Below are 12,483 nucleotides of genomic sequence, written 5' to 3'. Positions count from 1 at the left end.
AGGAGGACCCGGTAATTCCTCCTTGCAGGAGCCCATCCCCATTCCCATTTGAGCCCCCATAGGGCTCAATGGGAATGGGGAGGGAGGTAATAACGGGCCCGTTATTGCCTCCCTCTTCCCCTCGCGGGACCCGGAGAGCACGCCTGGTTTTATCAGACGTGCGATCCGGATCCCGTGATGGGAAGCTTGTAATCGGCGCTCCCGGAATAAAGGGAGGCCGGTCCCGTACCGGCCCCCTTCATTCCGGGAGTGCCACCCTTATAATGAGGCCCATAGTTTTCCCTCACCATCTTTCTATAGATAGTGCCAAAAAACACATACACCAGTATACATAAAGTTGAAAGGAAGCGGCAGACCTGGAATCTTTTGAATTTCCTTTGTTACCCTAAGAACCCAATAACAAACTATATGGCTTTTTACCCAATGTTTCACAATAAGTGTGCTGTAAAGTACACCATTTTAACTAATTATTTTAAAACATTTCTCAGGGGTGGCATCTCCATGCACCCTCATACATTGATTCAGGCCCCCAGGCTCCCTTGGTTGGCCTGGTTACATGCACACATCTGTGGTAAACATTTTCGTCCCCTGCACCCCCCAAAAGTAAATCACCAGCCATCAGTGATGTTCGCCCTGACCAACAGCGGGCACATATGATTATCCTTGAAGGTGATTCCCAGATTGTGCCTTTGGCCTCCAAGAAAGAGCTCTGCTTCAGGGCAAAAAATCTGCTCTGGCCCCTTGACCCTGAGTCTGTCCCTATCAATAAACACACAACTCGGATTTAAGAGTCACTACTAGATCCCCCCTCTCCATCTGACCCATGATCTCACCCCAGGCACCCCTTCCCTTAAGTGCTTATGCAGTGGTCGAAGTGTACGAAAAGAAGTAGTGGAACTATGTTCCCTGCTGGTCTGCCGGGCTCCCTGCAAACCACCATGCCCCCTGCCATGCGCAATCCAACCCCCAAACATGTGCCTGCTGTTCAAGGGAATGTTCAGTGCAATGCACTGAAGTCCAAGTTTCAACTTCTTCCTACACTTTTATTTTAACACAACACCATTCCGGAAAGGTTTCTTTTTTAAATAAAAGTATAGGAACAGTAAAACTTCATTTAAAAAAGTAGAGGAGCACTGCTCTCAACCGCTCCCGCCCACTTCGACCACTGTGCTTATGGACTGAATGCTGTCCTCTGTAAAGTGCACCCCTGCTTTTCAAGGGGATGCTCGCCTTATAAACATAACTTGAAAAAAGGATGTATAGTGTTGCCTTGGAGACTGCCCAACTGATTGTTTCAAAGCTGCAAAGAAAAGAATTTAACAACAGACAAGAGCTTTGTGAAAGCGTACTACCAGCTTGCCACCCGAGTAACGGGTACGTTCCCTCCTGGAACATCTTACTTGCATATTTTTAGTAGCCAAGAAATCAAGCCCAATTACGAAAACAGTTCAAAAGGCAATTTCCACTGCTGCTGTTTGATAAGAATCCCATCAGCATATTCAAACCGCTTGTATACACCATACCTTTGCTTCACACTCTACTTTAACTCACTGTTAAATGAGGCCTCGAGGCCAGGTAGATATCAGATTTTCAGGATATCACTCATTAATATTCATGAGTTGAATTTGCATACAATGATTGTAGATGTATGCAAATTTACCTCTTGAATATCAATGAGGGCATCCTGCAAACCTGTCAGGCTCGTGGTCCTCGAGGCCTGGAGTTGGACACCCCTGCTCTAGACAAATGTATTTTATTTCATGATGGTATTTATGTAACAAAGCACTCGTAGCATCGAATGCCAATTGTAGAGCTCTGGTTTATCGCATAGTATGGTCGCTGGGTGCAGCAGGGAAGAAGGGTGGCTTCTTTATGACTCAGCCCCAAAGTACATGGATCGAAAAGGGTGCCTCACTGACCATTTCCTTTTAGGGAGGAATCACAAATAATCAAGTTTTACTTATCAAACTAACATTAAGGAAAGCTGTTATCGGGATATATTGCCATCGTCATCAGTTGCTACCCCCACAGAATCTCTCATCGGTGTCCTTCCTAGTCTAGGAAGTCTACCAAGCTACGGAAGCGTCGCGAGATTTTCATGATGTGCCAGACAAATGCAACTCTTTCTCCAATTTTGATAGACAGCTTCATCCCACAAGTCGTGCAGTCTGTTCCCTGTTTGCAGATCCCATGCACCTGTCTCAATAACAGTGCTGGGACAGTGCAGGCCTGCAGAGGATTGCAGGCTGCCAGGATTTCCATTGCAGCTGTCAAAGTCTGTCACTAACACCACGACAACATTATGTTGTGTTATTTCAGAACTTTCAAATCATGCTCTCGCCCAGTAGGTAGGCCTCAAAAAGACAAATGGCCTCGTTTCGTTGAGGTGCTAAACGCCCTGGGGCGGAGACAAGCATTCTTCTGCCAGTTTCTTACATTGCAGGATATTTTGATGGATTCTTCTGGATGGAACAGGGGCACGGAGCATAAAATCTGCCTCTGCTGCTGCTTTGAGGAAAACCACATGCATGAAATTCTCGGATGCAGGTGGAGATGCTTGAATCTCTGGCAAAAAGCAGGTGGAATCCATTAGGAGTGATTGTAGTGCCGGCCGCCATGCCTTGCTCCTCTTTATTGGGACCTTCTTCCATTTTCCCTTTGATCTATCATGTCTACTCTCTTTTTCGGGTCTCTTTGAAAAACCACCTACTTCACTGTCCTTGATTGTTTGCTTTTCGGATTGGATATTTGAATTACTCTTTATCAATCAATTTGTGTTTTTAACTATGTACAGCGCTTTGGATAAAAGCGCTCTATAAGATTCAATAAAATACAAATACAAAATACATACATGGTGGCAGGCATTCATGCTTCTTCTCTGGTGGTGGTGTAATAAGTCACGGGAATCCAGAACCACGCAGAATCCTGTGACTTTTCTACAACCCAATTAGAAAATCCAATGAAAATGCCAGGGAGAGGAAGGCGGACACACAAGTGTTAGCATAAACTGACGTTTCTGTATCCCACTTAAAATGAGGAAGGAAATCATCGGCACTGGAGGCTGGAAATCCAACACTTAAATCAAGATATAAAGGTTGCTGGGTAGTAGATGAGGCCCTAGTTCTTTGTTGTTCACCAGACCTGTTCAATTGGCTTTGTAGAGAACAACACACTGGCTAGGTGTTTCCAATGTGGACTGAGTATATTGTGGGCTAAACTATCTGTATCCTTTTCTGTTTCAGCACTTGTCTCTGGTTGGCTGACTTTTGCCTCATAATGTTCTCTCACTCATCCCTTGAACGTTTTTTTTCTGTTGTGGGGATTTTTGCCATGGTACCCTACGACACCACTTACCACCAAAGATTGGAGGTTTTTCTTGGCCAGCCCTTTAAAAATCTCCCCATTTTCTTATTGTTGCCTCTTTCTACCTTTCTTTTGATTTAGTGTTTATTTCCCTGTCTGGTTTGCTTGCAGGGTCCTTGCTAGTGCTACCTTTAGTGCCTTCTTTTTGCTTGCAAAGCCTTTGTCAAGCCATGCTGTTGCAGGTCCTCTAAATGGTCCATTGTTCTTTCTTTGAATGGAACCTCGTCAAACATGCTGTTGCAGGTCCTCTAGTTGGTCCATTGTTCTTTCTTTGAATGGAACCTCGTCAAACATGCTGTTGCAGGTCCTCTAGTTGGTCCATTGTTCTTTCTTTGAATGGAACTTCGTCAAGCCATGCTGTTGCAGGTCCTCTAGTTGGTCCATTGTTCTTTCTTTGAATTGAACTTCGTCAAGGCATGCTCTTGCAGGTCCTCTAGTTGGTGCATTGTTCTTTCTTTGAATGGAACTTCGTCAATCCATGCTGTTGCAGGGTCTCTAGTTGGTCCATTGTTCTTTCTTTGGAATGCTGTTGCACATTCTCTAGTTGGTCCATTGTTCTTTCTTTGGATGGAACTTCGTCAAGCCATGCTGTTGCAGGTCCTCTAGTTGGTCCATTGTTCTTCCTTTAGATGGAACTTCGTCAAGCCATACTGTTGCAGGTCCTCTAGTTGGTCCATTGTTCTTCCTTTAGATGGAACTTCATCAAGCCATGATGTTGCAGGTTCTCTACTTGGTCCATTGTTCTTTCTTTCGATGGAACTTCATCAAGCCATGCTGCTGCAGGTCCGCTAGTTGCTCCATTGTTCTTTCTTTCAATGGAACTTCGTCAAGCCATGTTGTTGCAGGTCCTCTAGTTGGTCCATTGTTCTTTCTTTGAATGGAACTTCATCAAGCCATGCTGTTGCAGGGTCTCTAGTAGGTCCATTGTTCTTTCTTTCGATGGAACTTAATCAAGCCATGCTGTTGCAGTTTCTCTAGTTGGTCCATTGTTCTTTCTTTCGATGGAACTTCATCAAGCCATGCTGTTGCAGGTTCTCTAGTTGGTCCATTGTTCTTTCTTTGACATACTGTTGCAGGTTCTCTAGTTGGTCCATTGTTCTGTCTTTGAATGGAACTTTGTCAAGCCATGCTGTTGCAGGTCCTCTAGTTGGTCCATTGTTCTTTCTTTGGATGGAACTTCATCAAGCCCTACTGTTGCAGGGTCTCTAGTTAATCCATTGTTCTTTCTTTTGATGGGACTTTATCAAGCCATGATGTTGTAGGTTCTCTAGTTGGTCCATTGTTCTTTCTTTCGATGGAACTTTATCAAGCCATGCTTTTGCAGGTCCTCTAGTTGGTCCATTGTTCTTTCTTTCAATGGAACTTCCTCAAGCTATGCTGTTGCAGGTCCTCTAGTTGGCCCTTTGTTCTTTCTTTAGATGGAACCTTATCAAGCCATGCTGTTGCAGGTCCTCTAGTTGGTCCTTTGTTCTTTAGATGGAACTTCATCAAGCCATGCTGTTGCAGGTCCTCTAGTTGGTCCAGTCTTCTTTCATTCGATGGAACTTCATCAAGCCATGCTGTTGCAGGTGTAACTAGTTGGTCCATTGTTCTTTCTTTCGATGGAACTTCATCAAGCCATGCTGCTGCAGGTCCGCTAGTTGGTCCATTGTTCTTTCTTTCAATGGAACTTTGTCAAGCCATGCTGTTGCAGGTCCTCCAGTTGGTCCATTGTTCTTTCTTTGAATGGAACTTCATCAAGCCATGCTGTTGCAGGGTCTCTAGTAGGTCCATTGTTCTTTCTTTCGATGGAACTTAATCAAGCCATGCTGTTGCAGTTTCTCTAGTTGGTCCATTGTTCTTTCTTTCGATGGAACTTAATCAAGCCATGCTGTTGCAGTTTCTCTAGTTGGTCCATTGTTCTTTCTTTCGATGGAACTTCATCAAGCCATGCTGTTGCAGGTTCTCTAGTTGGTCCATTGTTCTTTCTTTGACATACTGTTGCAGGTTCTCTAGTTTGTCCATTGTTCTGTCTTTGAATGGAACTTTGTCAAGCCATGCTGTTGCAGGTCCTCTAGTTGGTCCATTGTTCTTTCTTTGGATGGAACTTCATCAAGCCCTACTGTTGCAGGGTCTCTAGTTGGTCCATTGTTCTTTCTTTTGATGGGACTTTATCAAGCCATGATGTTGTAGGTTCTCCAGTTGGTCCATTGTTCTTTCTTTCGATGGAACTTCATCAAGCCATGCTTTTGCAGGTCCTCTAGTTGGTCCATTGTTCTTTCTTTCAATGGAACTTCATCAAGCTATGCTGTTGCAGGTCCTCTAGTTGGCCCTTTGTTCTTTCTTTAGATGGAACCTTATCAAGCCATGCTGTTGCAGGTCCTCTAGTTGGTCCTTTGTTCTTTAGATGGAACCTTATCAAGCCATGCTGTTGCAGGTCCTCTAGTTGGTCCTTTGTTCTTTAGATGGAACTTCATCAAGCCATGCTGTTGCAGGTCCTCTAGTTGGTCCAGTCTTCTTTCATTCGATGGAACATCATCAAGCCATGCTGTTGCAGGTGTAACTAATTGGTCCATTGTTCTTTCTTTCAATGGAACTTCATCAAGCCATGCTTTTCTTTCGATGGAACTTCATCAAGCCATGCTTTTGCAGGTCCTCTAGTTGGTCCATTGTTCTTTCTTTCAATGGAACTTCATCAAGCTATGCTGTTGCAGGTCCTCTAGTTGGCCCTTTGTTCTTTCTTTAGATGGAACCTTATCAAGCCATGCTTTTGCAGGTCCTCTAGTTGGTCCATTGTTCTTTCTTTCAATGGAACTTCATCAAGCCATGCTTTTCTTTCGATGGAACTTCATCAAGCTATGCTTTTGCAGGTCCTCTAGTTGGTCCACTGTTCTTTCTTTCAATGGAACTTCATCAAGCTATGCTGTTGCAGGTCCTCTAGTTGGCCCTTTGTTCTTTCTTTAGATGGAACCTTATCAAGCCATGCTTTTGCAGGTCCTCTAGTTGGTCCTTTGTTCTTTAGATGGAACTTCATCAAGCCATGCTGTTGCAGGTCCTCTAGTTGGTCCAGTCTTTTTTCATTCGATGGAACTTCATCAAGCCATGCTGTTGCAGGTGTAACTAGTTGGTCCATTGTTCTTTCTTTCAATGGAACTTCATCAAGCCATGCTGTTGCAGGTCCTCTACTTGCGCCATCATTCTTCCTTTCGATGGAACTGAAGGTTCGTGGGTTTTGGGGAGTCCATTGGGAAACCATGTGGTTTCCTATAGTCAGATCTTTATATTTGATTGCATCAGATTCTGAGAGAATGCCTTCACTCACCTTTTTGAGTACTAACGTTAACAAGAAATCTGATAGGTCTTCTTTGCTAACCCCTGTCCAGTGAACCCTTGTTCTATTCATTATTTTTAGGTCTCCTCCAACCCACAATTTGCATTGAGAGTGGCCTTTCCTCAGTTGTCATGTGACTGGACTATCGTCACTTTCTACTCTACAGATAATATATGTACATATCTTTGCTCTTTTTATCAGGAACAATATTTTGTTTCTTTTCCATTTCATGGAAAACCTGTAACTTGCAACTATATGCACACGCGTCACTTTTCACCCCTTTCTATGGCTTTTTCAAGAGTTCCTTTGTTTAGATGAACGCAACATGGAGGTTTGAAGTATCTTCCCTGCCCCTACCTCCTAATCAATAGGGCACCATTTATTCACCAACAATATTTGAAAGATACCTTGATCGTAATTAGGTGAAGAAAGTAACCAATCAGTCTCGAAAAGTCCTTACATTCATCCTATAGTTCCTGATTATTGTCCTTCATCTATGTATGTCCACCCAGATATTGTCCCCGGTGACTGTTCCATTTACTCCTCTCCACAACCTGGCCAGAATGGCACTCAAACTCACCCCATCATACAAAGCTCACTGCTCCCCGTCAAATCTGATATCTGTTGTGATCAAAGGGGCATTATTCTTCCTTGGATATTAATTTGAATAAATAAATAAACCACTTAGCTTGGGATCATTTACTTGTTGTACCTATTTTGAAATACACGTTTATCAAATACCTAGATTTGGACCTAATAGAGACTTATGAAACAAAGCTGTAGTTATTGCATTCAGATTTTCAGGCAAATACAATCAAATACATCCTGATTTGTAGCATTCGGGCTGAAATAGTAATGACAATGGAGGATTAATATTCTCTGACACTTGAGATGCCCTGGTGAGAGTCAGAAGAATCCCATAGAAAGGGGTGCGACATCCACTGAGTCGTCCTTTTTCTGTGTACCGGACACCGCAGATAATCATGGCAAGAACTGATGGGAAATACACGGATTGCAACTCGGTCTGACTTCTGCCTGCTTCAGTGGAGACCCAGAACATGACGCTCTTTTCACAGGGGTGAAGAACGTTCAATGCAGATAATTCCATTATCACATGGATCAAGCATGCACAGTACTGACAATTCTATCATCAGATAGGTGCAGAATGCACAGTACCAACAATTCTATCATCATACAGGTGCAGAATGCACAGTATTGATAGATCCATTTCCATATGTTTGAGGAATGTACAGTACAAAGAATGGCATTACCGGTACTGTACTCAGCATTCCGTCATTCAAGGGATACAGAATGTGCAATCCTGAATATGCCATTAAATGGGCACAGGATACACGGTACTTCTAATTCCATGATCATATAGAGGAAGGTACAGTAGTGCTGATACTTGCATTATCACATGGGTGGGAATGTGCAGTAGTGGAATCCCCAAGATTAACTGTATGAAGAAGGCACACACAAGCACCCCCACCCTCGACCTCCACCAGCACTCAGCTCCAGTGCTCCCCTACCTCGCTTCTCGCCAGTGAAAGGCACCAGATCCTCACGCTCTTTGGCCTCCAAGGCCTGCTTCTCCAAGTGCTGCATTAGTGAGTCCCGATCCAGGGGCCCCGTTGGGGTCTTCTTCGTCTGGTCCCTCTGGCGCATCCCAGCAGGAAGGAGGATATTCTGGAGCAAGAAAACCACCAAGTCTTTGAGAACCAAGTAAGAGTGGCCGGCTGTCCACCGTGAGTGAGGAAGGGAGTGGCGTCTCCCACTCCCTTCCTCACTCCCTAAGTTCAGTTACGGGAACTTAGCACTGGTGAAGGGCACCAGAGTGGAATCTGAGGATTTACAGACCAGGTACGCTACTTGCAGCACAGCAACAGTGCAAGACTCCCTTACACACACAGTACATAAGCAGAATGGGCAACAGCAAGACTATATATATATATATATATATATATGTATATATAAAATCTTTGGCGTTCACCACAGACCATTCATTCCTATACACCCAGCTCAAAATCACATTAGGAAGTGCACAGAAATGAATGAGTGCATGGAAATCTTCCCTTCTCGCACAGAAGGCAGCAGTAAAATGTAGACCAGGGACAGCAAAGAGATTCTGAGGTTGGGTTTTAGGGAGAGGCACAGCAGGTGGGTGCAAATGAGTACCGGGAGTGGGGGATGCTGGGGGCGGGGAAACAATTCAAGTTATTTGAAAGAGAGATGAGCCCACCTGATACAGTTCTTGACCACTAGCTTTGAAACTGTGGCTAAAACTGGCTTTTCTATTTATCATTACAGATATATATATCTCATTCACTGTATTGTCGCCACTGTGGGGTGGTGTCCCAGATTAGGGACAATGTGCCATGAGCTTTCTAAGTTTGGTGAATAGGGGAAGAGTAATGCAAGGAGAGATTGCATAATGTACAGTGCCCTGGACCCAGGCATGCTGGCTTATTAAGCACCATGTTGCACAAAGCACGGCGGCTCACACCTCACAATTTACATGCAAGATTTCCATGCATTTCTCCGCACTGCTTCCTCTACCCCAGTACAGCACAGACACACACTCTACACTTACAATAGTTCACATCTCTAAGTCATGCTGTGTGTTGTCTCAGACGCCACGCAGCTTTCACAGCACATATGTAATCAGTGGGCTTCAAAATGTGAGCTCATCATCACAAGAATGCAAACCCCAATCCCGCCTGGAAGAGCAGCAGACTGAACGCCCCGTCATGAAAATGACAAGCACAGACCACCGCTAAAGGGAGCGAGACAAAGCCTGTGTCTAAGAAAGTGGAACACATGCATGGATGTAGTGATGCACAAGCAATGAGGATGCATAAGTCCAGCCCACATGTTTTCTAGCCCGACCCCAATGGCATATTTGGCAACTATTCTGCAAAGACTGGAAAGGTTAATGCATTTTGATTATGCAGAAAAGTAACATTTAATCAGTGGTCGAAGTGAGCGGGAGCGGTGCTCCTCTACTTTCTTAAATGACCTTTTACAACTCCTATACTTTTATTTTTAAAAGGAACTGTTCCGGAATGGTTTTGTTTTAAAATAAAAGTGTAGGAAGAAGTTGAAACCTTCACTCTCAGTGCACTGCACTGAGCGTTCCCTTAAACAGCAGGTGCAAGTGTTTGGGGGTGTCTATTGTGTATGGGAGGGGACGTGGTGATGGGGTTTGTGGGGAGTGGGTGCAGGCCAGCAGGGAATATAGTTCCACTACTTCTTTTCGTACACTTCGACCACTGCATTAAATACATTAATCTTCTACCCTTAAGTGCTTAGGGTGTCTATGTTTGCCCTGAATTCCCATAAGAAATCCTTGCAGACTCCGCCCACTCCCGCAGTTAAGTGGATGGGAACAGAAGAAGGGTATTGCAGGATGCTGCTGTAATGTGATTCACATAACTTTGCCAGGTGTAATGGCAACAGCAGCCACACTCAGAAGTACAGTAGGGTGACCAGACGGCCCGGTTTTGCCGGGACTGTCCCGGAATTTGGAGCTCTGTCCCCATTTGTCAAGATTATGTTTCCATTGGAAACTGCAGTGGTCCTGGTTTTTGGTAATAGGTCTTCATAGCTAGCAGGCACATCACACACAGAAATGCTGCATTGTACAACTTAATATAGTGTTCGTTTGTGATACATTAGGGATACATTAATTATAATATGTGTTTATTTGAACAATAACACTTAAAACCCTTCTCCTCCAGACTCTACTGAAGTGTAGTGTCCTGGCAGCCACTTTCAGGAGTTAGTCCTACTGTTATGTTAGTTGCCCTGTCCCGGTTTTTACTTTTTAAATCTGGTCACCCTTAAGTACAGAGAGCTTCAGTGTCTAGCAAAGGCAGTCTACCTTAACCACGAAGGGATCCGTGATATCGATAAGCGAGAGAACAGAAGAGTGGGGTGGGTGGCCGGGGACCATATGCATCAGGAAATGCATTGCTTTATATTTATTAACTTGGTAATCCATGTCTAGGGTCTTCGTTTTTACAATTCACTGTTCGGAACCATTCTTCGAAATGTTCTGGACCAGCCATCCCGGCCGCCCCCTTCCTCGTACTACTTAGAGGTGCTGGGCTTGCTGGCTACAATACTAGGGTCTCTTTTGGCTCCCAGTCCACCCTGTGCGTACCTGTGCATACCGGTTGCATTTGTTTCCCCATGCAAGGCCTCAGATGTTTGGCTGGTCAGGGTGCTCTGCTATGCTCGTGACATTAGAATGTTGCTTCTAGAGGTGTAGGTTTTGGCTGTATTTAGGCCGCGGAGAGAGTTTTCTGCAGCTGTTTATATTGGTGTGGTTGATCAACATGTGGTGAGTGAGGGTGGTTGAGCAGGAGGCCGTTAGTGGTTTTCTACATGGCAAGATGTGAATACAGTATGAGACGAATCTAGAACAGGACGCTTTCTTAATGCAACACACAAGCAGCAGCAGTGCACGGTTCACTCACACAGAAGAGGCACAGCAAAGGCAGCAGGGGTGGAAGCTTAACTTTACCAAAAAAAAGGTATCACACCAAAAATAACGAGGACGAATACTGCATGTGCCAAAACATTGAATTGTTTCAATCCAATTTAAACACAGTTCATCAAACAAATAGAGGGAGGTTGTTTTGGAGTATTAAAGTGGGGGAATGTCGAGGAGTCTCCCCCACATTTCTTTCAATGAACTCTAAAATTCCATGTTTTTTTACTCGCAGTAAAATGTTCGTTGTTTTCACCTAGATCCATGAATCAGGCACCCAGCACAAGCAACAGTAACTCAAGCTTTCCTTTGCAGAGTTCCCTATGGGGGAGAGTTGTAATGATTATCCATGCAAGACTATTATGAGATCTACAGGTCCCAGACTCCCAGAAGTCCTACCTCGGGGTCCATCTCCTGTAGCTCCATGTCCAGCTGGGCAAGGTCCTCTGGAGACATGGCCTTCAGGATTTCATCCTCATCGATGTCTCGATACTTCTCCAGTTCCTTCTGGTAAGACATGTCTGCGCAGGTGGGGGGTGCGAGGGTGCTCTGGTGCACCGGCAAAGAGTCAGATCTAGGACCAAGGCAACGGGTGTTAGAGATATCCCAGTGTACACAATCATCATGACAGCCCGCGACATGTGATAATCACACTGCACACCAGAGGGACCCAGGCACAAGCAAAAGTGTTATCACGACATCACACTGCACATGTGGCGGGCCTATGAGAAATGCATAGTAGACATACCTAAGCACATGAAAAGTGACATCACACTGCACATGTGGCAGACCTATGGGAAATTCACAGTAGACATGCCTAAGCACATGGAAAGTGTCACATGAGGGACATCACACTGCACATGTGGCGGGCCTATGAGAAATGCACAGTAGACATACCTAAGCACATGGAAAGTGACATCACACTGCACATGTGGCAGGCCTATGGGAAATGCACAGTAGACATACCTAAGCACATGGAAAGTGACATCACACTGCACATGTGGCAGGCCTATGGGAAATGCACAGTAGACATACCTAAGCACATGGAAAGTGACATCACACTGCACATGTGGCAGGCCTATGGGAAATGCACAGTAGACATACCTAAGCACATGGAAAGTGACATCACACTGCACATGTGGCGGGCCTATGGGAAATGCACAGTAGACATACCTAAGCACATGGAAAGTGACATCACACTGCACATGTGGCGGGCCTATGGGAAATGCACAGTAGACATACCTAAGCACATGGAAAGTGACATCACACTGCACATGTGGCAGGCCTATGGGAAATGCACAGTAGACATACCTAAGCA

At 44.7% G+C, this 12,483-nt stretch overlaps 1 protein-coding gene across 2 annotated transcripts in view; it reads right to left on the bottom strand.

Annotated features, from left to right (window-relative positions):
• Positions 1–12,483, bottom strand: part of TMOD4 (tropomodulin 4) — a 304,747-nt gene that overhangs the window by 238,838 nt on the left and 53,426 nt on the right. For both annotated transcript variants that reach the window (XM_069649866.1, XM_069649872.1), the window contains 2 exons: positions 11,565–11,739; positions 8,203–8,359 (listed from right to left, as the gene is read on the bottom strand). In XM_069649866.1, the coding sequence (XP_069505967.1) occupies positions 8,203–8,359; positions 11,565–11,684 (277 nt within the window). In that variant the 5' untranslated portion in view covers positions 11,685–11,739. The remainder of the gene's footprint in view (positions 1–8,202; positions 8,360–11,564; positions 11,740–12,483) is intronic.

This window comes from Ambystoma mexicanum, chromosome 1p (genome assembly GCF_040938575.1).
Source record: "Ambystoma mexicanum isolate Mex_15411 chromosome 1p, UKY_AmexF1_1, whole genome shotgun sequence".
Taxonomy (NCBI): Eukaryota; Metazoa; Chordata; class Amphibia; order Caudata; family Ambystomatidae; genus Ambystoma; species Ambystoma mexicanum.
The sequence above is the reverse complement of the archived record's forward strand: the minus strand, read 5'-3'. Positions and strand labels throughout refer to the sequence as shown.